Source organism: Lagopus leucura, unplaced genomic scaffold (genome assembly GCF_019238085.1).
Source record: "Lagopus leucura isolate 7727_CA_CO unplaced genomic scaffold, USGS_WTPT01 Super-Scaffold_73, whole genome shotgun sequence".
NCBI classification, from domain to species: domain Eukaryota; kingdom Metazoa; phylum Chordata; class Aves; order Galliformes; family Phasianidae; genus Lagopus; species Lagopus leucura.
Genome location: NW_024962252.1, coordinates 10,904,601 through 10,927,263, shown reverse-complemented (window position 1 = coordinate 10,927,263; position 22,663 = coordinate 10,904,601). Strand labels below are relative to the sequence as shown.

Below are 22,663 nucleotides of genomic sequence, written 5' to 3'. Positions count from 1 at the left end.
TTATTGTGTGTGCATGACTTGATCCAGAGCTCCGTTAAAGTGATCTTTTCACTCATCGAGCTGACTTTAGGACTGGTCCTCAGCATCACCATCCCCTTTTTCTACCAGTGCAAATACAGTGATAGTGCTGATATGATAAAAAGAATAGATTCCACCCATGACTGTGAGTAAAGAAGTATTAATTAGAACTACTTACCTGAAAGGTCTGTATACAAAAATCCTAGTTAGCAAAAAATAGAACGTTAACCATTTTAACAAAAAGACAAACTATAAGCATATGCATAAAACCTAGGAAACTTCATACTTCTCTTCTTGATGTTGTTCCTCTTGGTCACTCAGTTCATCATCATCTACCATATGTCCAAATGGTTCAGAAGAAATTGATACCATATTAGAAAGAATAACTCTGCTATCACTGCTTCCTGTAAGGATCAGCTGATCATGAGAATGATTGTATCTGACATTCCAGACCCTAAGAAGATAAATCAGAAAGAACAAGAGGCCACGTTTGGCAGGTTGTGAGTGCATCAATGTTGTTTAAAAAGATTTCCATTTTTAAAATAGGATTAAAAATTCATCTTTGATTTGAATGTGCTAAGTACACACAAGTGAAATGTCTTATTCCAAAGACTAGTTTTTTCTTTTTTCATTTGGCTTTTAAGCTATATAGAATATAATTTGTTCTCTTTGGAGTATCTTCAAAATTCAAAAATCCCAAAAAACAAAAAAATACCATTCAGTGAGTTCCCTGAGGATATATGCAAGGCTACTGTTTAATACATCAGAAAAATATTTAGGTTCTAAAAATATAAAATCAAGCAAAACACAGATTAGAAATTATCCATTAGACAAAAAGCTCAAACATTTTCACAATAAATTTTGAAATAGACTTTAAAATAAAATAAGGATTATATTCATCTTCAATTTTGACACTTCATATAATAAATTAATACTAAATGCTTTTATAGTTTTTGTTTCATTATTTTCCTTTCAATCTTCCAGGAAAAAAATAGCACATATAAGAATTCTTCCTGTTAATTCTCATCTTCATTCCCCTCAAAGTAGCTTCAGAGTTCAGATCTATTTGGCAAGTTACTATAACTCATATTTCATAGATAACTGTTGATCTACTCTTACGAGTCTGCAAATTTCAGACAAGATTCTCTCTTGACTCCAATCACAGGCCAAAGGGTACACAGAATATATATAATATACATAATATGTAATTTGAGAAAAAAATGACTGACTTGCTCTGGCTTACAGGATGCCAAGAGTGTGAAAAAAGTGAGGCTGACATATCTACTACTCCATACTGGAAGGACAGATGGCAGCTGCTGCAACCAACACAGCTCAGGTGCTTTTCTGCATGTCAGGTGCAGCAGATCATGCTGAGGTTGGGCAGGTACAGCTGCATCTCATCTGGATCCTACAAGCCAACCTCTGTGCTGTGCTTCTCAAAAAGCCTACCCAATCTCCCCAGCATTAACAACAGCTTCTTCCCAATTAGACAATAAGATTGCCTAAACTTCTTATTTACAATCACACAAGTAACATTTATGAGTTAAAACCTTTCCTCCGTGCAGAAAAATGTTATCCACAGTAGCAAAAACATAGCTTGCATTGTTCCTAAACAGTAAAATAAATAGCTGAATAAATTATCTAAGCTATCCACCCACAACACAGCATGTAGATAATTTGTTCTACCAGTGGGAATGCTCCTCTAGTGTCTTCACTGGTTCAGTGACATTTCTTGTGTCCCAGAATTTCACCTTGCAGTCATCTCCACAGCTAGCCAGGTAGTACTGTTTATTGGGATTAAAGTCAAGGTCTCGTACCAGCTGTCCATGTGCATTTTCTATGGAATATATTTGCCTGTAAAACACATAAAAAAAATTAAATGGTCTATAAAAAGCTAGCTGCATTCCACTGACAAGAATCTGTTTCCCTGGAAACTCGCATAATGCCCTTAACACCCGCAGACCTCAAGTTCTCACTGCTAGTGCACAGTCTGGGGAAACCCCAGCTGTTAACTGCAGAGACTTGTGCAGATTTCTCAGCATGCTTTGAATTTTCCCTTTTTACTTATCTATACTGAGATCTTCTGGAGCTAAAGATAAATATTAGATCCAGATGATTCTAGCACAGCACTGTAGCAACGATAAGAAATATCTGTTACTAACCCACAGTATGTTCATATTACACCTTCTCCATCCCTAAGTTGTTATACCATTTCTATATTTATTATGTCTAGCTCTTAGAATCACACAATCATCTAGGCTAGAAAAGACCTTCAAGATCATCAAGTCCTATCACTAAACCAACTTCCCCTAGTGCCACATCCATGTGCCTTTTAAATACCTCCAGGGGTGGGGACTCAGCCACTTCCCCAGGCAGCTCACTGCAATGCTTCACCACTCTTCCTGCAAAGAAATTCTTCCTAATATCCAATACAAACTTCAGCTGCTGTAAGAGATGGTTTTCTCAAATCTCATCGCTTATTCCTTGAGAAAAGAGATAATACCCTTTCCACTGCAGTGTCCTCTAAAGCAGTTGCAGAGAGTGATGAGATCTCCCATCAGCCTCCACTTCTCCAAGACAAAACCACCTCAACTCCCTAAGTCACTTCTCATAGGTCTTGTTTTCTAGTCCCTTCACCAGCTTTGGTGCTCTCTTCTGCACGTGCTTTGAACAACTCAATATCCTTCTTGTGATGACGAGCCCAAAACTGAACACACTACTTGAAACGTAGTCTCATCAGTGCTGCATATAAGGGGCAGTCCGTTCCCGATTTCTGATGCAGGCCAGGATGCCATTGGCCTTTTTGGCCATCTGGGTACATCACTGGCTCACGTTCAGCCAGCTGTCCACGAGTATCCCCAGGTCATTTTCTGCTGGGCAGCTTTCTGTTTCTCTTCCACGAGTCTGTGCCACTGCATGGAGTTGCTATGAATCAAATGAACTTGGCATCCAGTTGAATGTCATGCAACTGGACTGGGCCCATCAATCCAGCTATCTAGATCCTTCTGCAAAGCTTTCCCACCCTCAAGAAGATCCATAAGAAGCAACTCAAAGTAAATCACACATAGTAATCCTTCTCCCATTAGCTATTGCAGTCACCTGGGATAAATGATATCATTCAGATAGCCAACTTCAAAACTCTGCCCAAATTTTGAGAGATCAATGATATTGCTCAGGTATGCCTTTCTACCAGCTACTCTGGCATTAGAATTTTACACTTCCTCTTCATTTCCTAAAACATCTTTATGAGTTTGGTTTTTTTTTGTTGTTGTTGTTTTTGTTTTTCAAATATAAAACACTTTCCCCTTCATTATTAACTTTTTTTTTTATTTATTTTGTTCTTGACTGCACTGCTCATGGCAATGTGTGAAGTTTTAAAAAGAAATTCCATTCTCTGCCTACCCTGCATTCAGTTGTGCTTACCATGAAGGCCTAAATGCTAACTGAACTGTTAGTTTGACCACTTGATCAGTCTCTTTCCTTTCCAAATCCAAGTATTCTTTTTCACTCTATCATCTTACCTACAGCAATACAGCACACATTCAATTTCCTAGTTGCACTACAGATTAGTAGGATTACACCAGGCCACACAAACCTTTTCTCCAACTAGTTATACTCTCTTCTCATATTCTAACACTTTTTTTTTTTTTTTTTTTTTTTAGAATTTATTTATGGACTCTGAATTTCCCTGATATAATTCTCTCTACAAATTCATTCAGCCTAGTTGTTATTCCCCTCTGCTTCGTGATGTTTTGCCTGGTTAAGTTTCCCAATGATCAACTGCTTTGTAGTCTAGTCCAACAGTCTTCTTGCCAACCTTTTTGCTTTTTCCTTTCCTTCTTTGCTACCTTCAATACTATCTACTCTCTCTTGCAGTTATCTTAACTGTGCTCTCACAGAAGTAGCTATTCAAGATGCTTTAGAAGCTCCTTTCCCGTCTTTGCTGGTATAGCAGTTTTCTGACCTTGATTTTTTTGTGTGTCTTTTATACTGCCATGGTTTATATATCTCTGGCTTTAAACTCCAACTTGTAGCCAAGCTAGTCTTCATCAAATATTCACATAATTCTAGTCATATTACAGTGTGATTGGAGATGAGACAATCCTGCACACTTCTTTCAAGTACATTGCAAATAGCTTTTTGACATAGCCTAGTTCTCTTGAATTTGTTCAAGAGCAGTGAAATATGACCTTCAGATAAAGCAACTAGAATTCCAGGGTCTGCTTTTGTTAACCAAATACCCTTTCTTTGCAGATCTTGGTAATGTCTGGACTATCTTTGTTACAAAGTCACTCAGAGAAGTTATTTAAAACAAGATAGAGATGTTATTCTCTAATAAGGCAGAACATGAAGCAGACTTCACAACATCTAACACTATCTAATTAGAAATACAGGGTTTAATCTTAGGGTCCTGCATGCTCTATGTTACAAACAAATGAACAACCTCACATTTCTCCTTAGACCTTACTTCTTCATAAAAGAGAACACACACATACGTATCAAGTTATACCTTTATATATCTTTTTACAGGATAAAGAACAGAAACTTTCAAATACAAAAACAGGCATTCAAAAATTTAATCATTATATTTGTATTTTTAACTTTTGTTAATTAGATTAAACAAATCTATAAAGCAGAAACATACAAAGCTGGCAAGTATAGGGATTTATTGCAACACCCCTGAGCTGGCAGGAACCACAGAACTAAATTTGAAGACATCCCACTCTAAAGCAACAAAAGTTATTAGAAGACAGTCTTCTCAGTTTAATGATAAATTACTACATGTTAAGGGACAAAGTGTATCCTAAAAAAAACCTTGCAGAGGCTTTAGTTGTCATGACAACAGATGTGCACAAAATCACTCCTTTAGTTATCAAAACCACAACCAAATAGGAAAGAAAACACCTTATCAGGTAGATTCAAAGCATTAATTGATAGTGATATGATTTTGATGGATTCTGTAGTTTCATGTGACTGGTGTGCTTCAATACAGAATACATTTCTTCAATACAGTATAGTATATTATTGTTAAAATCAGAAAAATGAAGAGTGAAATCACTCCCAACTACCTTCAGAGATTAAAGTTAGCTTTACATAGTATGTTATGAAGACAACTCATAGCATACTCAGGACTGATGCTGCATCCTGGTTTTCAGGTTGATACATAGAACATCTTCATTCAGGTAATGCCTATGCACTGAACAATCTCCAGACTAGTACACAGTTGAGTAAAATGCAATATCCAAGTCAGAATTGGAGCTGAGGGAAAAAACTGAAAACCCCTTACCGAACTGTGAATACACAGCTGTGCAATCCCAAACATTCCATCTACAATTGATAGCTTTTTTTAAAAAAAAGTTAGGAGCAACAAAAAATCCACCTCCTGATGAAAATTTTTTGTCCTATTGCTCTTTACCTCATGCTCCGTGTATCCCATCCCCGAACAGTGGTATCATTGGCTGTTGCAATCTGTGTACAATTGTGGTGTGGACTCCATCGTCCTGAAGTAAATCTTAATTGTCCTTTCCCTTCTAAGGCTGCAGAACTAGAGAGCTAACACAAAAACAGAAATTAGCATGTGTCTAAATGTAAAAAAAAAAAAAAAGTGAAATTAGTTCCACTAAGGACAGAACACTGCACAACAGCCTAACATTTCAGGCATAATAGAATTTCAAAATCCTAGTATAAAACTGGAGAAAACTAGGAATATAGAATCGATTTTGTACCCTAAAGTAATTTTTACAAAGGCTTACACAGTACAGTGTTTTAAGAAGTAGTATACTTCTTAATAACCTAAACTAAGCAGTTTTATATCTGTACATGTTGAAACTTCGTACAGACAATATGGACATACTGCAGTCATTTGTAGCTGTCTTAAACTGGCAAATAAGTATATGCCTTCAGTTTCGTAATCAGCTATAAAAGACTCATGAAATACATGTTTTTCCATGTCAAGATGCCACATTTTATCTGCAGGAAAAGAATTAGCATCAAAATCTCTTGAATAAATGCAGCAGCATTAAAACAAAAATCAAGGCGCATGTGCTCATGTCATCACATAAATGCCTATTAAAATAATAGAAGCCACTAGATACAAATCTACAATCTATAAGAGTTAAAAGGTTTCAGCTGCAAAACAAGGCTCACATACCATGAACAGATATCTGTACATCTCCATACAGTTAATAAAAGAAGGTATAAAATAATCAACTTGGTCTTGAAGTTGTAAAGAAAACTGTCATCCTTCTAACTTTGTGCGAACATGGAGAAAAGCCCAATATGCAGTCACTGCAAATTAACTGCATTTCTAGTAATGTATAGAAGCTGAGGGGAAGGTAAGAAAAGCAAAGTAACTACATTTTAACCTGATTTAAACTTACACATTTAAAGTGCCTGAGCACTTTATTATATGACATATTTGGTCATATTGCATGTAATATTCATATTTATAAGCATTTCACTGAGAGGCATTCCATACAGGCAGATTACAGCACTGGATTCTTGTTGGATCTCCACCCGGATACTAACATATATATATATTTTTTTATGTGAGGGCAACAAAAAACATGGAGAGCTAAGGACAGTGAAGAAGTGAAAGAGAACTTTCATACATAAATGATCTTTGTGTAACAGAAGGAAGCCAGCAAGAATCCTTCTGTAAAATTCCCAAGTGAGCATGAACACAATCCATCCCACCTCTTTAAAAGCAGAAAAGTTGACTATGTGACTATCTGAAGTAAAGAAAAACATGACAAAGGCATATTTTAGGTACCACCAATCTCAAATGATTTATTCTGCCTCATATGAGACAGCATAACAATTCATTGCAGTATTTTAAAAACACAGAAAAGTGATTTATGGTAGGTAATGAGAAAGTGAATAAGACTGCTGTCCATTTTCAGACAACAGAATTAGCTCTTTCAATACATAAAACTTTGGAAAAAATTATGGAGCAAAAAAATGTAGAAGAATGTAAAATAGTCATCAGTATATAGTTGGATTTAACAACGTTCTTAAGTGCTTAAGTGGATCAGTGAGTAAAGGCACTAATGGCTGTAAAAGGGAAGTATGATAAAATATTAGCATTACAGAAGAACAATGACTTGAAATAAAAAAAAAATAGGTTCTAAAAAAAAAAAAAAAGTTAAGCAATGCCATATGATCAGAACAGAACTGCATATTTTTACCCTCAGCGAATGAAATATTTTTTACAAAAGAAATAAATCTGAAAAAAGCCTTGAAATGATTTCAGTGAACTATAATGAGACCACCAGTTACAATACTTCATTGAAACATCAGTAAGGACTAAGACACCATCTTCTACTTTGAATTTGGATCTCGTAAGGACTGATCTGGACACAGAAAAGAATATTTCATTTAAAAATAAGAATCATTAACCTCTAGTCAACCAGTATAGAAATTATCCAAAAAAAAATTAAGAGCATGGGTGCAAGAAACTAACTGCTCATTCACTCTTCCAGAACAAGAGGCATCAAATGAGACAAATCCATACCAACCTTACTACTTACACAGCTGAATATTAGACAAAACAGTTTTTTAAAAAGCTTTTTAAAAAAATGAGTGAATCAATTTGAATAGACGTCGTTGCTTAGCACCAAGAACTCAAAGCAGTGCAAAGTAAGCGTGGGAATTTAAGTGACATCTACATCCAAGGGTTTTAAGTTAAATATGAAATACAGGACTGTGAGATATTAACTAACATTGGTTAATCTATTATCATGTGAATTAGAAAACCCTTGAATTTATTATCATCAGTATTCCCTGACACATGTTTATCAGATCAGCACTGCTTTACTTCAGAAGCAGTATGAAAAGGCAATTCTAGTAAAAAGGAAATAATTAACCATTAGCAACAGATAAAAATACTCAGTTACCTCTCCTCTTAAAAACTGCCAAGTCAATTGACACTACATTCATTTCCCCCAGCACCCACTAAAGACAAGATACTTTTGAAGTCATCAGGGAACAAGTAGTTAAAGATGAGAAAATTTGGGGTTGGTGAGTACTGTTCATGCTACATTCAAGTATATTATCGTTTCTTAAAAAATAAAATTCTTACCACAGCTTTGGCTGAACTTTCCTGCAAGTCCCACAGTAATATGTTGTTATCAGCCAGAGAAATGATCTTTTTACCATCTCCCATTGGTTCCCACATAACACTGTAAAACAAAATAATAATAAAGTAATAAAATTAAAAACAAACAAAAAATGAACCATTAGAACCAATTAGAATCTGAACTGGAAAGACATCTTAATTTTGTGGAGCCAATCAGTTTCAACACCTAAATGACTTTAACAACCGTTTCCTTCAGCTGAAACTAGCTCATACTTTACCTGCAAAACCTGCAACTTCTACACATCATAGATTGCAGTGCCATTTATTTAAACTGCATGATACAAAGTAAGGCTCGATTATGGAGCATATGCATCCTTCCCTTTTTCTCTTAAGAGAGATCTTTGATCAAAATTTGTCTGGAAAAGGAATGTCATCCAGTTTCCTTGGATGCTAGCCTACCTGTTCCAAAAATCCATATTTCATTTGCTATCTGTCCCATATACTGATTTATGAAAAATGATTTTGTCATTGTAACACAAATCACTTTGCATACACACAGAGAACAAAACAGAGAGTGTGACATGCACTTAATACAAATAATTTAGCTCAAAACTATGAAGTGCACCAAAGATCCTAAACTGTAGAACTCTGATTCAAACCTCTTCCACTTAGAGGCTGTCATCACAGTTCTAACACACCTGTGATTCTCCATCTTTGTGCTATACATGAAGGAACGGAAGAAATCATCAGTCCTCTATTTCAAGCTATGAGAAGCAGCACACTCTACCAGTGGATACAGGAAGTACAGTTAAGCACATACACAAACACTCTAACATTTTGGTGGAGATAACAGAAAGGTTAAAAGGATAATACTTGTCATTTGATGAGAACAGGCTTCTGTACTCAATAATTCTAAAAACTGAGCAAGAGATAGAGATCGCAACTGATATCAGTAGGGAATATCATGCAGACAGGACAAGGGGAAACAGCTGGAAACTGCAGCATAGGAAGTTCCGCACAAACGTGTGCAAGAACTTCTTTACAGTGAGGTGACGGAGCACTGGAACAGGCTGCCCAGGGAGGTGGTGGAGTCTCCTTCTCTGGAGATGTTCAAGACCTGCCTGGATGCCTACCTGTGCGACCTGCTGTAGGGAACCTGCTTTGGCAGGGGGGTTGGACTCGATGATCTCTGGAGGTCCCTTCCAACCCCTACAATTCTGTGATTCTGTGAGAAACTTCCTCCAATCTCCGAATAACTTATGGCTTTGGTCTAACTTTGTTTGACATGCTGTTCTCATCTTCAGGGCACACATGAAGAAAAACTCCTGATAAGTTTCAAGAGATGACTAGAATATCACTAGACATAAATTTTCTTGTCTAACTTCTTCCATGAATCAGGTCAGTCTTTGGATTGAAAAGATGGAACAGGGTTGCATGAATAGATGCACCCCTGGATAAGCAAGCCCGAGATGAGGCAGCCACTGGATAGATTCCTACCTTGGCACTTAATACAGGAGCCTTCATAGTATAATCTCCAAATCTGTATCACTTCTACCTTCCTAAGACCTGGAAGGCCCCAGATCCAACCCACGGGACTCCATCCAAGCTTAAAATACAAAATAATAGCAAAGAAAATAGCAAGGAACAAGAAACAGAAAGAAGTGATACACAACCTCAGTCACAACCTTGGCTATGATTTTCCACTCAAAATACTCTCTGTTTCTTCCACAAACAGTTTCATTACTTCTAATGCAGTATTTTTAGTGATACAACTATTTGGATTTACAGACAGATGAATGAAACAATAAAGCGAAGCCAGACTGAGGAGACAGAACCATGCAAAAAAAAAAAAAAAAAAAAAAAAAAAAAAAAGACAAGACAGTTTTGGGATTATCAATTTTAAAAGACGTCAGAATCATCATCTTGAATGAACAGCTAAGAAATCTTCAAGATTCTAATAATTATTATTTTTAATTACACCTTCCCCCCTACTCCCCCCCATTTCTCTTGTATATTGCTGGAAGTATTACACTAGTTTTTGGTGTCATTATATGTAGATATTCTTTCAATTAAACACAATAAGATTAGATTTCACCAATTAACTCTTCAAGAGTTGTTCTAGCCAGAGATCAATATTCTTGATGCCTGTTGACATATTTGCTTCTTTCCTACACTGACCACTCAGTCTTCAGTTATAAAAGCTATAGTGAAAGCAGTTTCTTTGATGTTTTCAAAGGTGGGAAGAAATTTCACATCTCCGAGTGTCAATGATCTTCAAGGTAAAGAATTTTTATAGTTGAATAGTGTGCTAATTAGAGCCAATTATAATCCAGCTGACATTCCTTAGAATGAAAAGGTCTCTGGCACAAACACTGTCCTTGTGAGATCCCCATTCCACTCCTATTTAATTTATCAGTTATGAAAGTTCATTGTTTTAAGACTGTGGTTGCAATGATCATTCACATTCTATAATTTAAGTGATTATTCAAATGACTTTTCATAACATGTTCAGATGTACAGTATTAATGACTGCATGTCAAACACATGAAACAACAAGGAAAAGGGGAAAAAAAAAATACTGTGAGTGAAGAAGCCAACTTACTTTCAAAACAACATATACATTCTAGATTTTTTTGTTAATTATTTTTGACAAAGCAGAAGTGGTGATAATCTTTAAAAAAGGAGAAAGAAACTGGGCAATACCATTTTCCTGAATGTGATAACAGCTGCTGATGCTTAGTTTTCAGAAATGGACAAGATACTTGTAAAAATCATAGCTGCCACTCAGAAATTGAGTGCCAACTTCACCACTACTCTTTAGAGACTCTATAAGCAGCAGACAAGGAATTGTGTGTATTTTCTTTTACCTTGTTTCGTTATCACCTAACACCTGATGATTCAGATTAGCTTTTAGCTAGTAGTTTTTGGCTTAATTTAAAAATTAAAATTAAATCCTGCGGAGAACACTTTCCTAATGAAGAAGAGAATTTAAAATATTCACTCAAATGTACAAGTAAAACAGACAATACAGTCCTCTTATGCTAAAAAGATAGAGAACATCATCTTTTATTAACTCAATGAGCTTTTACAAATGAAGAACTCAAAGTTATCCACTATAGCGTAATGAAAAATAAAGCAACGCGTGTACACTTTTGTCAGTGTGAGCTGAAGTCAGCCATAATATCTTGGACGAAGAAAGCTTTAACTATTACTTAAATGTAGTTACAGAAGTGATGGCTATTTGTTTTTATAAGTAGAAAAATTTTGTTCAACTGAAAGTTCTCATGCACTGCAAAGCAGAATATATGAGCAAACATCCTACTATACAGCAGAATATCCTGCAGCCTCCATGTAGTCCATCAGAAAGATTAATGTATTACGCATCCAAATATCCTTCCTTTTTCACAATACAATAATTCAAATTTAAAGGTGGTATCTGATGACTAGGATATTTTTTTTTAAGAATAAGGGTCAGAGAGCACAGCCTGGGGTCCACTACTCTTATGCCTTACTCAAGTGCTCTACAGAATGGCCACATTTTAAAAATTAAAATAGTTCTGGCCGTTTTTTGGTCCTGTTGACATCCGTGCTGTTAGAAGGAATCGTTCAGTACATAAAAGCTATGCTTTGTCTCAAAATTCTCGTCCAGCAAGGTATATGTTGGTGTTCAAGTGCTCAAAACAAAGTAAAATAAAAAACACCACTACCCAAAAAAACCTGAAAGTTAAGATGGAGGAATTTAGGTACCTTTTCTGGTTAAGACACTGCTAAGAGGAATGAAAAAGTTAAAGGTTCATTTGGATTAGACCTCAAGACACCTACCTTGTACTTCACTCTGGTTCCAAACATTACTTTTACATTTGGAAAAACATAATTGTTGCACAAATGAATGCAAGTGTTCTAACGACACAGGAAAAGTACATACTCTAAACTGTTAGCTTTCCCCTTAAGTCATCGAAATGTTGGTGACCCTGGAAGACTTTTTAAAAAGGAAAAGCAGAGTGACACCAAGCTGAGTGGTTGACACGGTGGCAGGAAAGGATGCTCAGAGGGTTCAGAGGGACCTCAACAGGCTTGAAAGATGGGCCTGGGTGAACCTGATGAGGTTCAAGACAACAAAGTGCAGAGTTTTGCACTTTGGCCGGAAGAATCCCAGGCATCCATACAGACTGGAAGGAGCGGTCCTTGAGAGCAGCCCTGTGGAGAAGGACCTGGGGGTCCTGATGGATGAAAAGCTTAACATGAGCCACCAGTGTGCTCTTGCTGCTCAGAAAGCAAATGGTGTCCTGGGCTCCATCAGCAGAGGGGTGGCTAGCAGGGACAGGGAGGTGATTGTCCCCCTCTACTCTGCTCTTGTGAGGCCCCATCTGCAATACTGTGTCCAGGTCTGGAGCCCCCAATACAAGAAAGACAGGGAGCTGATGGAGAGGGTCCAGAGGAGCCACAAAGATGATCAGGGGGCTGGAGCAGCTCCCCAGTGAAGACAGGCCGAGGGAGCTGGGCTTGTTCAGCCTGGAGAAAAGAAGGCTGCAGGGTGACCTCATTGCAGCCTATCAATACCTGAAGGGAGCCTACAAACAGGAGGGGAGTCAACTTTTTGAAAGGGTTGATAACTGCAGGACAAGGGGAAGTGGTTTTAAGTTGAGGGAGGAAAGATTTAGGTTGGATGTCAGGGGGAAGTTCTTTACAGAGAGGGGTGAGATGCTGGAACAGGCTGCCCAGAGAGGTTGTGTATGGCCCACCCCTGGAGGTGTTCAAGGCCAGACTGGATGGGGCCCTAGGCAACCTGGTCTAGTATTGAATATGGAGGTTGGTGGCCTTGCATGTGGCAGGGAGGTTGAAGATTCATGATTCTTGAGGTCCCTCCCAACCCTGGCCGTTTTGTGATTCTGAGAGTGCAAAATAATAAAGAGTTGGCCTCAGTGTCCACCTTTATCTCACTGCATGTCCATTTACTGCAGCTGGGCAATTAGACAAGTTTATATTAAGAAAAAAGAACCAACTGGCCTCTCCTCCATAAGAGTCACACTTTCAGTACTGAGTAAATATTTATGAAAATAAATAAAGACAATCTGAACTCCAGAAGTTCACAATCTAACAGGAAGCATGGTAGTAAATTTGTTGCATGAAATCAATATACAGGAACTGTTTTCACCTACTTTGTTAAAAAAAAAAAAAAAAAAAAAAAATTAACATTAAAATAAATTTCTACTGAACTATTTGCAATTGGAAGTGATGATCAAAAATGAACACCACCATAGCTGATTTACAATCTCAAGTTTCCATCTGGACAATGCGTGCATTACATGACAAAGTAGTACATTTTAATGTTATTAAAGCTTAAAAAAACAATGAAAAATTGAGTAAACTGATTATAGAGATTGTACATATGAATTAAACTGATCAAAGCTGTCATGAACAATGGACTTTTTTTTTTTTTTTCCTCCAAAAGAAAATAAATAAAAACACTTCTGAATCTCACTTCTTGATCATACCCATTTGTCTTCAGGGCATCAAATACAAATATGCTTGTCTTGCATCAGGTGATGGAGCTCATTAATGGAATGACAAAATTGGAGCTGTAATACGTTCTGCACGCGGTGTCTTAAATTCGCACTCAAGCAGAAAAGACTGCTATAGCAAATTTGGACCTTTACAATAAACCAGTGTTAATGAGGCTGCTCTGTACTGTGCAATCACACATTTAAAGAAAAGATGGTACTTGTAAATACTTTACTTGTAGACTTAAAAAATAATTATAAGAATATTCACTTGTAGCTTTCTCTTCTGTGAATTCAAAAATTTAGTTTAATGTTTCTATGACAGACATCTCCAAGTTCATAAACAGAGACTTCACAGAAGAAAATAATTTCTATCTTTCAGATTTCATAATATTTGCAAGAAGAAGAAAAAACAGAAGAAAAAAACCAAAGGAGACAAAACTGCTCATGAACTTATTACCAACTGATTACAGATTTCTTGTCTTTAAAGAAATCCACACCCTGATATAAAGTATTATGTGCCCCTCCATCCTTCTGATGGAGCAGAAAGAGAGAAATAGATTTTAGAAAATTCAAAAGACAAAACAAATTTTAAAGTGCAAAACGCGAAGATAAAAAAAAAAAAAAAAAACACAACAAAAAACTCTCAGTGCTCTCAGTGTTCCCAACTATATTGGAAACTAATTATCAGAATCTTTCAACAATAAAGAATGGAATTGCTTATCAAAATGTTAGAAAGAAAATTATTCATATTAAAATGAGCAGGGCACTGAAGTTGCTATCATGAAAGAAATTTAAGATTAGCTAAATTGAGATTTTAGCATAAAGTAGCCTTAAAAAACAACGTACACTTGAATACACTGTGACCAATCTTTTCTAAAGAAGAATCTAAAAAATATTACCGTCTATTTACCTCTTTTTTTGATGTTGAAATTTCAGTTCCAACCTATAAACAAAGTTGTAGAACTCAGAGCAAAATGTACATCATGATTAAAAATCAACTGATTTAGCTATCATTTCTAAATTCTACTTTTTTTTTCTTACTGGCTAGTTAATGAAATTTTCACATAACCAGATTTTGAAAAGGAACTGAGACTGATTTTAACTATCCTTCCCTTTTGATCCAATTTAAAATTACTCTTACATGTATGTGTCTAAGTATAATAAGATTATATGATGATTATATAAGATGGATATACCTCACACATCAGGTGTCCGAATTCAAACACAAGAAGCACCTTCCACTCCTTTAAGACACAGCAGTCCCAACAATGGTGCTGCTTTATCCTTGCCTAATTTCAGATCAAAAGTGTAATTAAAATGCAACAAGAATCTACTATCTTATTCCAGTCTGCTTAAAGTTCTCTTAAAATTGTGAAAGGGTCTGTGCAACTCACACAATCAACTACTGTACTCTATCAACAGATGGACAGGAATTCCTGAGACCACTACAGACCACGTTCTTGTAATTTTAACTTTTCTTGCCAGTGGAAGATGGCTTTGTAGTCCAACAAACATGTAAAAAAATACTGCAGTTGATAAAATATGAATCAAATGCGTTTGTGTGTTTGTTCAGGAAGCAGCTGGAACACGTCACATACCTACACAGCAAAGGACTTGCTAATATCCAACGGATGTTTCAAAGAACAGAAAGGGAAACAAACCTCTGTAATTCTCTCTCCAATACTGCATCTCTCCTTGTCTTTTCTTAGGCCACAGAAAAAAGTAGCTAAACAAGAATCAAATAATACAACAAATTCTTATCCCTATTAACTGACTTAGTTATGCCAAATCAGTCTTTGTTTTACAGTACTTACTCAACTGACACAATCTCAAATTTATATTCCACAAAGACAATGAAGTGCTAAGCATTATACCTCTGCACTTCGTTTTAGATGAGGACAAGTGGGAAGAAACACATTAAAACTGTACAGGATGATACTCCATATGTGATTGCAGGACTACAATGAATGTTTTTTTTTTTTCTGTCTACAGGACAAAAATCCAATTTATACTTATTCTTTAAAGACTATGATTTTAAAACGTATAGCATAGCTTCTACAAAATACATCTGCACAAAACTAACAGCACAGGTCTTTCCTGTAGGCTTTTTCTAGGACTATAAAATATGCAGAATCCTACCAGGCCATATTGCCATGGGCTGTGTTGTCAAGGTGACAGAGTAGCTCCAGGGTTTGAGTGTTGCTTGATGAATCATCAGGGGATTCATGACTGCCTGATTCCAATTCCTTCGGCATCCTCCAAACAGCAGCACATGTCACGACTTTACTGTCTGAAGCTAAGCAATAGAGAATAATGTCAACAGATCATCGTAAGGGAGACATATTTTGTATACGGTGTATTGACATTTACACAAATCTATAAGCAATGCACACCTGCTGTTCAAAAAATTTAAAAAGATTCTAAGTTGAATGGAAAGTACACAAAATATGGGTATAGTCAGACCTCAAGCTAGTAGTCAAGTTACTGCAAAACTCATAATTAGCATTCATGCAATCCAGCTTTCCATGTTTGAAAGGTAGAAGTCAGTGCTCATGAAAAAATAAATGTTTTTAAAGGCAATTTTTCCAAGTTTCAATCCCCATAATGATTTTAATGAAAAAGACCCACAATTTATGTTACTCGAGCCCTTAACAATAACAATTGAGACAGTTTTACTATTTTCCTTTCAAGGGCAATCCACAGTTTAACCTATTGCATTATGTCATACCCTTTGCTACTAATAAGTTTACTACAAAACCTCAGTATCCCACCCAAGCACGCTCCTCTAACTCTAGTGAACAAAAGCAGCTTCCAGAAGTTAAACAGAACTCAGATGTGTATAGCAAAATATCACAACATATGAGAAAAAAGCTAACTGTAATCAAGGGGAACAAATACCATATGGTCTATGCACATACACTACTGCCCACCACCCAAAAATAATCAGAATTTGCATCAGTGCAATGTGAGGAGACCAGAGCAGCACTGAACACGTCCACATCGTAACAGCTTCTGGTCCAGGGTTCAAAGCAGAAGAATGTGTCTGCTGCAGCAAGAACAAAGAAACCAGCTACAGTGATACTGGGGAGTGAAAGCTTTGGGTGTCACTGCCTACTGGAAGATGTGTTCAAAACAAAGTCCCGAGGATGAGAAGTAATCAGGTAATATCACAAGCCCCTCTCTTAATGTTCTATCTTAAAGTGCTGATTTTAGTCTAGAGTATCTGATTAAGGACCCATGAACAGATGTGACCAACTTAGAGGCATGTTTCCATTTCAGAACAACTGTAATGACAGCATTTTCAAGACGAAGGGTGGTAAATCAGAGAAAGGTTTTCTCAGGCTCGGTGTCATTCCAACAGAAATGTCTCTACTACCAAGGTGACCAGTTTTTGGATATTATATACACAAAATAGCCACTCTCACAACAAACAACAGAATGAAAAACAATGTCCATTTCTGATAGAAAAAAACAAGAGTAAGAAAAGAACTTCAAGGCACAGAATTCAGAATGCACGAGCACTGGGTATTTGACAAAAAGCACTAAACATGAAATATGAAATACAATTGCGTAACTGTTTTACTATAATTGGAAGTTGTATACAAATTGAATACAGTATCAAGAGGCCATACCGTTATCTAAAGATAAACAAGGAATAATCCCTTATTTATTAGCACACAATTGAGCTTTTAATAATTGTAGTGCATGCTAAACAGCTATTTCCAAACCATTTGAGGGAAATCCTTCACTTTAAATCAATGTGCCACTGAAAGATGAGGAACCAACAGCAGATGGCTACCTTTCCTAGCAAAGGGCAAGTCAATGCACAGCATGCCTTCTACTCCATACAAATAATAAATAACCTGAACAGAATGCACAAAGTAGTTTGAGAAATTAAGATTTATTGAATGCTTTGCCTAGATAAGTCAATATATGACAGAATGTTAAAGAACACAGTAAAGAAGTTTCTGGTGGATTAGAATTACCGAAAGGTCTGTATCATGGATATAAAGCTTTAGCTTTTCTGCTATCACCATGACCGACACAAAGAACCACAACACCAATCGTGAAAAGTTAACAGAACATTTCAGAAGCCATCTTTCCTCTCAGATAGCATAATGAGTTTAAGGAAGCCTTGAAATGTCATTTTAACTTTCCAAAACATAAACATTTAAGCATTGTGGTGGTACATTCTGATGAGAAAGGATAACAATAGTATTATTAATAATAATAATAAAGGTGTAGATTGTCACGCACAATCAGATTCCCATGTTAGAAACCTAAAAACAAGTAAACAAGCAGCATTTTGAAGACTGGTTGCAGCTTAAGAAAATATGGTGAAGTCTCCCACGAATTCTGACGTAACTTGGCCTCTTTTAACACTGATGCTTTGAAAATTTGTTAAAATCCACCAGCGAAATGGATCTGCTTGAATTTTTCACGTATGTAGTAATTATATAATTTTTAAAAAAATTTTTTATTTTTTTTCCCCAAATGGCACACACCTACAGATGCTTCTAAGAAGCAAATGGAAGTGTACTTTGATATTTTAGGCAGAAGATATTTCCTTGAGCAGTAGAAAAAAGTTATCAGGCTTCCATATCTTACAGGACATACCATTCCTTGGTTTTCAGGAAATACTGTGCTTTCTGGAAAGCTGCTCTGATGCTATCATGTACATGAGATGCCATTTGCCCTTCCAAAATGGAAGAAAATACTCTACTTTTGAAATACAATTTAATCATGCTAGATTTATTAATGGTCACGACTTTGTAAGACTTACAGAAATTTTCTTTCATAATTCAATTTCTATCATAAAAAAAATTCCTTAAGAACTACATTAGCACACATCCTTTAAATACAGTTTTACCTATTAGACTTCCATCTGGTCTCAACAGCATAGCTGTCATTTATTCTTCCTCACAATTGCTATCTTTTTCTGTCCATATTTAGAGAAGTAGAAATAAAAAAACCATATATTTTTAAATTATTATCAAGAAAGATCAGTGCTGTAATCATCAATTATTTTCTCTAAGGACAGAAAGAAAATTAACGTCAGAAACCCCAAATTTTTCCCTACGTTATATCGCCCTATTAAAACCTAGTTCTTATCTATAACCTCTCATGCTATTTCCCTAAAAATAGTAAGAGACCCATATGAATGAATGGAATATTTAAATGACAGTGATAGTTACCTGTCAGAAAATAAAAACAAAAAGATATTTGTCTTTTGATTAAGTCATACATATGTACCTTAAAGCTATTCATACAGTTGGAAACTACTTTTCCAATGTTACCTCATATTTAAACCAGAATTTTTATTACACAGAATGCAGAAAAGAATTGACAAGCTAGTGTATTAAGCAAGTTGTTAGTGGGTTTAACTAAGCATTAAGCAACCATTACGGTATACCTTCATAAAGCATAAGTTAAAGTTTTGCAGGAGAGAGTCCTGTAGTACTCCTAAAAAGCTGTTCAAAACAGTAATCCAAGATTAAGACAACAAATTCTTAGACTGCTGTCACTTTCATTCCTTATAATTCAAGAGAAGTCCCTTGCCTAATTCACTGTGCATCTTCAGTATACCTCTCAGTAGTTATGGCTGGAGTTCGACACACTTTTCCCAACAGCAACAACTCCCTGTTAAGCATTGCTTCCTCACACTCATTAACACGACCTCCTGGGCTGAGGCCACCATACTCACAGATCTGCCAGAGTGACTATACGCAGTTACTTCTACCTAGTTCTGTTGAAATGATCCAAGCTTAAAAAGAAAGCAAGCAAGTAGTCAGGAATAAGCAGATAGTCCCATATTTTGACAGAACTGAGATAGAAAGAAACTGTGCACATAGTTGATCTGGCAGCTCTGAGGGTGCTGGAACAAACTGCAGGAAATAAACTTCAGCAAGTTTGTCCAAAGCCTAAGAGTCACAGAGCTCACAGCCTTCTTCAGATGCCTACTTTGCAAGTTAAGCAAGTGAGAAAACCCTCTGCATACAAAGTGTGCAATTTGAAAAGGTCACAACTTGGTCAAATCAATACCAATTTTCACTACAGCACTTGAAAGAGCTTCACAATGAGGGCTACTTCCATGACAATTTTCAGATTTCCACTACTAGCAGTTTCAACACTGAAAAAGAGACGTTGTAGACAAGTAAAACATCCTGCTTATCTACCTATCTCCAAACAGTGCTCCCCTTAGAGAGTTGTTCCTGCTTAATCACCTCTGAGAGAGCAAATAAGCCCCTCAAAAAAAAAAAAATCTGACAGGTAAAGTTATCAGGAAGCTACTAATGGCAATACAAAAAGAAGCACATGTTTAATCTAAACTACAAGTACTTGCTACTCCCTTATAAAATTATGTCACATACAGCAGATCAGTTCACTGAATCACAGCTAGCTGGAATGCAGTAACCATCTGACATTCCTCAGCAACTATGCAATCATTTCAAGACCAGAAGATAAAAGAACACAAATGTAAGAACACAGACTGCTGACTCCAGATGTTAAGCATTTGCTTATGACACTAGAAGTCAGTCCCACCCTTGCAAAAATTTCAACTTCTGCATGTATTCAGATTTTTAAGCCAGAAGGAATTGTCTGAGCTCTTTAAACAACCCTTGACTTTGATTCGGCAATTTCTAGAGACTGCCATAATCAAAGAAGTGAGCCATATCAGGTCTCCAGATTCAAAAGTCATTCCAAATTTTTTTACAAATATTTATTCAGGAAATTCAATAGCCTGGGAAACCACAAAAACTCAACTGAACATCAGGTGCAATCACAAAACTCCATTTACAGAGACTTCTCCAAAATTTTAATTTATTCTATTTAATAAATAGCCACTTTAGAAAAGACAATTTGCAACCCCAGCAAAAGTGCTAAGAAATCATTTGATATCCAGATTACTGACACAGTAAATAAGAATAAATGCAGAAGGAAGAGATGCAGTCTCTATAACCACCATAGACAGTAAACAGTCTCAATGAGACCTCTATTTGTTTTTGTATGACTGAGTACAAAAAGCCATACTTTTACACAGAATCACTGGGAGGTGGAAGGGACCTTTAAAGGCCATCTAGTCAAACTCCCCTGCAATAAAGAGGGACACCTACAGCTAGATCAGGTTGCTCAGAGCCCTTTCCAGGCAGACTCTGAATGTCTCCACAGACAGAGCATCCATCACACCTCCAGGGAGCCCGCTTCAATGTTTACTGTAAAAACGTATTTCCTAGTATCTCATCTAAATCTCCCATTTCCTTGTCTTATCAAAACAGACTGATACAGAGTTTGTCTCCTCCTCTCTTACAGCCCTTCTTTAGATACTGAAAGGCTGCACTCAGGTCTCCCCAGAGTCTTCTCTTCTCCAGGTTGAACAGCCCCAGCCTTCTCAGCCTATCCTCATGGAGGAAGTGCTCCACCCCTTGAATCATTTTTGTGGTCCTTCTTTGGATGCACTCCAACAGGTCTGTGTCTCTCTTGTACTGAGGACACCTCATCTGATGCAGTACCCCCAGGTGAGGCCTCACCAGAGCAGAGTAGAATGAAATGTAGATGAGAGATACCAGGGATGTAAATGATTTTGCAGTCAGAAGCAATCCAACAACATTACTGTTTTCTCAAACTTTATTCCTTCACTCAAACTCTCCCTCACCACGTTGATTTCTGATAGGGACAAAAAAAATTCCACTTAGGAGTTTTTAATGGTCTAAAGGTCTAAGGTTTAACAGGAGAAAAAAAAAAAAAAACCCTAAAAATCCACATGAAACTACTATGTCTATGGAAACACTTTCATTAGTCAAATATTACTAAAACAAAGACAAAGCAGAAGAACAAAAAGAACACAAGCAATGTATAAAAAAAGACAAATCGTCTTTATAAGTATGGATGCTAATCAATACTCAGCAGTTTCAGCAGAAAAGAGGTTTGAGCACTTGTAGAGATCCACCAATCCTGCTTTTCCTTACTCAATCAGTGTGAATTGAAGACACCCTAAGCTCAATAAAAGTCAACCTATACTATCATTTGTCCATGTTCTGCCTGCCTCCAGTTCACCCACCGCAATTACCTTTCCAGAATTGAAGTTATTATCTTTCAGAGGCAATAGAGATATTGAAAAATATAAAGAAACATATTTCAAGGAGAGCGATAAAACAAAATTTCAATCTTCACCATTTTATAACATTCCTGTTTAATACAGGATTTTAAGATGTGAAACTTCCTAAAACTCTTAAGCAAAGTGATGCATACAGGCAATGGTATAACAGAAAGGCCAAAGGGTAAGACAGTTAAATGAACATTCAGGAAGCATCGTCACCCACAACCCATCCTGTAAGGGGATTCTGATCCCAATTATACAGGAACATGCCAGCCAATATTACAACACACAGATGTTCAATCATTCACCTTTCATTCTTCTGGCACCACCTGCAGAATAACCGCCCCCATGTCACTTAAGTATGCTCTGACATATGTAACAACCACAGTCTCACTTGTCACGGGCTTGCAGCAGTCACCTAAAGCAAAAGTCCCACTCTGCACAGCCCTCCCTAATTATATCATTTTACTAAGCACCCCAATCTTTACGTTCAACCATTCTTTACCATTTTCCTTACGTATGTGCCAAATCACTCCGATTAATGTATCCTCTTGGAAGAAGGAAAACAAAGACAGTCATTGCTAGCCTCCTGCTTTCTTTTAAAATCATTCTGAAACACATTTTGTATGTACATTAGTAATGAAGTATTTTTACATTGATTTTTTAGAATCAATAACTACATACATGATATGGTAGCACCTACAGGAACAATGTTTACATTTTATTCTGCTGTCATTCTGCTTCATTCCCCTGTGTTTAACCTTGAAATCCAAATGACAATGCTCCCTACATCATTGCCTGCAGACATTCCCGCTGAAGCTGGAGGAGCTGAAGTATCAGTGCCTGACAGGGTTTGCTCTTTGATCAGCTCAGGTGGTGCAGAGCCAGCTGGCTGCAGTTATTCTGTTGCCCAGGGAACAACAACTCAAGTGTATACTTCCTAAATCCGCACAGGCGGCCCTTCTG

General features: G+C 36.7%; 1 protein-coding gene across 3 annotated transcripts in view; it reads right to left on the bottom strand.

Annotated features, from left to right (window-relative positions):
- The window catches only part of EIPR1 (EARP complex and GARP complex interacting protein 1), a 64,168-nt gene that overhangs the window by 11,611 nt on the left and 29,894 nt on the right, over positions 1–22,663 (bottom strand). For all 3 annotated transcript variants that reach the window (XR_006182441.1, XM_042892005.1, XM_042892017.1), the window contains exons 4-8: positions 15,739–15,895; positions 8,099–8,198; positions 5,435–5,571; positions 1,705–1,872; positions 305–472 (exon numbers count right to left, since the gene is read on the bottom strand). Coding sequence is in view for 2 of the 3 variants with exons in the window: in XM_042892005.1 (XP_042747939.1) it covers positions 305–472; positions 1,705–1,872; positions 5,435–5,571; positions 8,099–8,198; positions 15,739–15,895 (730 nt within the window). In the remaining variant the exon portion in view is untranslated. The remainder of the gene's footprint in view (positions 1–304; positions 473–1,704; positions 1,873–5,434; positions 5,572–8,098; positions 8,199–15,738; positions 15,896–22,663) is intronic.